This window comes from Limulus polyphemus, unplaced genomic scaffold, assembly GCF_000517525.1.
Source record: "Limulus polyphemus unplaced genomic scaffold, Limulus_polyphemus-2.1.2 Scaffold2288, whole genome shotgun sequence".
In the NCBI taxonomy this organism is placed as follows: Eukaryota; Metazoa; Arthropoda; class Merostomata; order Xiphosura; family Limulidae; genus Limulus; species Limulus polyphemus.
The window spans coordinates 143,460-146,952 of record NW_013667898.1 but is presented as its reverse complement, the minus strand read 5'-3'; the positions used below and the strand labels follow the sequence as shown (position 1 = coordinate 146,952).

At 34.3% G+C, this 3,493-nt stretch overlaps 1 protein-coding gene across 1 annotated transcript in view; it reads right to left on the bottom strand.

Annotated features, from left to right (window-relative positions):
- LOC111087551 (transmembrane and TPR repeat-containing protein 3-like) overlaps positions 1–2,285 on the bottom strand; it is a gene marked incomplete at its 3' end in the record, with an annotated part of 56,417 nt that extends 54,132 nt beyond the window's left edge. The window contains exon 1 of the mRNA XM_022394548.1: positions 2,160–2,285. Coding sequence (XP_022250256.1) covers positions 2,160–2,175 — 16 coding nt within the window. The remainder of the gene's footprint in view (positions 1–2,159) is intronic.
- Between the last annotated feature and the right edge of the window lie 1,208 nt (positions 2,286–3,493).

Sequence of the window (3,493 nt, the reverse complement as noted above, 5' to 3'; positions counted from 1 at the left end):
TGAAGATATTTCTTCTGAATTATTTAATGAAAATGTTAAAAGGGTAGGTAGCGTATTTTACACTTGTACGTTATCATAGATTTTTTCTTTAAAAAAAAAAGGTTCTAACAGTAAAGAAGCACCAAGAGCAGAACAAGAAATTATTGCAAAGAATATAGAGATATGTAATAAAGAATTTTAAAAAGTTGCGTTTCAAAGATTTAGGTTAACATGTATATTTATTTATATTTTTTCATAAAACTAGAATTTCTAGTGAGTTCTCCTTACTTTATACACTCCCCTCCAGTGTCTGCGGACTTCCAACGCTAGAAACCGGGTTTCGATACCCGTTGTGGGCAGAGTACAGATAGCCCATTGTGTAGCTTTTTGCTAAATTACAAACAAAATACTTTATGCACTACTAAACTAGTTGTCCTAAACACAAGCACGAACACATAAACACGCGCGCGCGCGTATTTATACATATATTATTAGACATGTCATATATCAATAACGAATAGAATTCCTCAGCTAAACAGTTATTAAAATTACAAAGCTCTAAGCTCTATGTTTAATGTGTAAATTTAATATCTTTATTCGTATATATAAGTCAAGATGAAATATATCAATTCTTGTTTTTGTATCTATTCAACGTTCACCATACACAGACAGAAAACTGCTCCTGTGTGTGTTTGTTTCACCAGTTCTTTTTAATGTCGTTTTATATTTATAAAGTTCTAGCATTCTGCTATAATGTAAGAAACAAAATATCAAAATACAAACAAAAAACAGTTAAGTACAATCTACATGATAACATCTATATTTTAATATAATGTATTCCATTATCGTTCCATTTTTTATTGTTTATTTTATTTACTAATATTTCAGAAAGCAATCTGGGAAACTTGTAATTCTGTTTTGTTTTTGTTTTTTGAGCCAAAATAATTGAAATTGAAATCTCTATCTGACGACAACAACTCATCTATTTATTTTTGTTGTCTCACGTGTTTGCATGTACAGAACAGCTCCCCCTAGCGCAATGTTATGCAGCAAGTAATTGATTTTATTTTCTTATCTGTGAGAGAACATACGAGGCTAAGAAGATTTTGAGTTCGACTCTTATTTAAATTAACCTGAAACAATTGAATGAAGTACAACCTATCGATATTATATAAATATAATATTTGTTATTTTGAGTGAGGAGAAGAAGGAAACACGATACATAAATATATATACATGTACGTGTACAAAATTAAACTCAAGTTGAAATATATATATACATAGACATACAGCTGGAAGGTTATCCAGACAGAACTATACATATAGCTTACGTTATATGCAAATCTTGTTTTCACACAAAGAGATTGAATCAGCGAAATAAATCAATAATTTTTTACGGGTTTAAAGATCGGTTTTCAGATTTGATAGTGACAATTGAAATATCACATCTACTGTAAGATCTCCACCTAGAATAGAAGTACAAATTGAACTCTACTCCCTCCTCCTCCCCCATCCATTTTGTTTTTGGTTGTGTACTCATAGGACATAAAGGATTTCACGAAGTAGAATTAAGAGCAATATAGATCTTTGTGTTCACATTGTGGTGTGTGGTTCTTATGCACAAAACATGGACCCACAAGAGCCACTCGATGTATATCTAACGTAGAAAAGTGTGTTTTAAAAAAAAAGCGGACGAATATGGACCCCTAGCGTCATTTGTTGAAAGAGACCGAGAAACAGTTCCATTGTACCCAGTCTTTGGTACATCATTACTTGATTTATTACTTTTTAGATATGCGGTGAAGCAGAAGAGGCAAACTTAATTCAAAACAACCCCCCACCCCCAGTGGACTTACAACGCTATAAACCGAGTTTCGATATCCGTGGCGAGAAGAGCACAGATAGCAACCCTTAGTGTAGCTTTGTGCTTAACTACAAACTTTGTGCTTAACTACAAACAAAACAAAATCACATACCATATAATATGTACATGGCTTACGTGGCTGATAATTCACGGTTTAACAAACAAAACAAAATCACACACCATCTAAGATGTATATGGCTTACGTGGCTGATAATTCACAGTTTAACAAACAAAACAAAATCACATACCATATAAGATGTACATGGCTTACGTGGCTGATGATTCACGGTTTAACAAACAAAACAAAATCACATACCATCTAAGATGTACATGGCTTACGTGGCTGATAATTCACAGTTTATCAAACAGTGAAACAAGAGTAGCAGGAATTTACTTCTAAAGTATCTATGAATTTAAGTAAATGTGAAGCGCAGATAGAACGACTGTGTTTTTGTTTCACGGGGCTACGCCACATTTTGCGTGGCGCTTTGTCTACGTCTTGTCTAGGTCATATGTGAATGTTAGTTTCCACTGAATCCTGTCCAAGTTCTATCCTACTTGGCAACACTACGTGCTAAATCTTATTTCCGCTCTTCCTAATTATAGAGAGAACGGGTCTAATATATTGACTTGGTCAATCTACCGAAAGGCAGTCAAGAAAATATTACATACTTTATTAAATCTGTTGCAAGCTTACGTGCTCGAGTCCTTTTTGAACAATGAACGTTTAGGTTATACGCATGCGCATTACGGTCAACGAGCATAGGATTTGGCGGAACACTGAAGGAAACACCTCGTTAATCTAGGAGTCATCCTTCTGTACCACAATATATGCAAATGTATTTTGTGTGTTTGAATTTCGCGTACTAGCATTTCCTTGAAAACTTCCATTTATTTTCTGTTTGTTTGTTTGTTTTTAATTAAGCACAAAGCTACACAAGGGCTATCTGTGCTCTGCCCATCACGGGTATCGAAACCCGGTTTCTAGCGTTGTAAGTCTACAGACATACCGCTGTGCCACTGGGGGGGCTTCTGTTTTCTATTACAATGGGTTTGTATGGTGGTTAGGGCGCTCGACTCTCTCAATCTGCTGGTCGTGGGTTCTAATCCTCGTCACCGAATAAGCTTTACTTTTTAGCCGTGAGGCGTTATAATGTGATGGTCAATATCATTCTCCGTTGGTAAAAGACAAGCCTAAGAATTGGCGGCGGTGAGTGCTGTTGACTAGCTTCCCTCACTATTCTATGATTGGTAAATTGAGGACGGCTAACGCAGACAGCCCACGAGTATCTTTACGGGAATTTCAAATCCAACTGTTACAACATTTTACCTTAAGCACAATTTGCTTAATTTAATTTTCAATATTCTTTTTAAATTAGTAACTCTTTGCAATAATACAACTGCAAAAGAGTGAGCTGAAAGGTTATCATTATTAAATTAACTCAACAAGTGCCACTTCGCTTTAAAACTACAGAAATTATTGTTTAAAATGACATTAATTACTCCTAATCACTTATTATATTAACAAACCTTTGACGGCTTAATACATTAAAATTAAGCATCAAAATATCTTACGTAAATACTCAATTAACTTTCCTACATATTAATTAATTTTGGATAATTTATGGATAATTTGAACAAGATGCAATT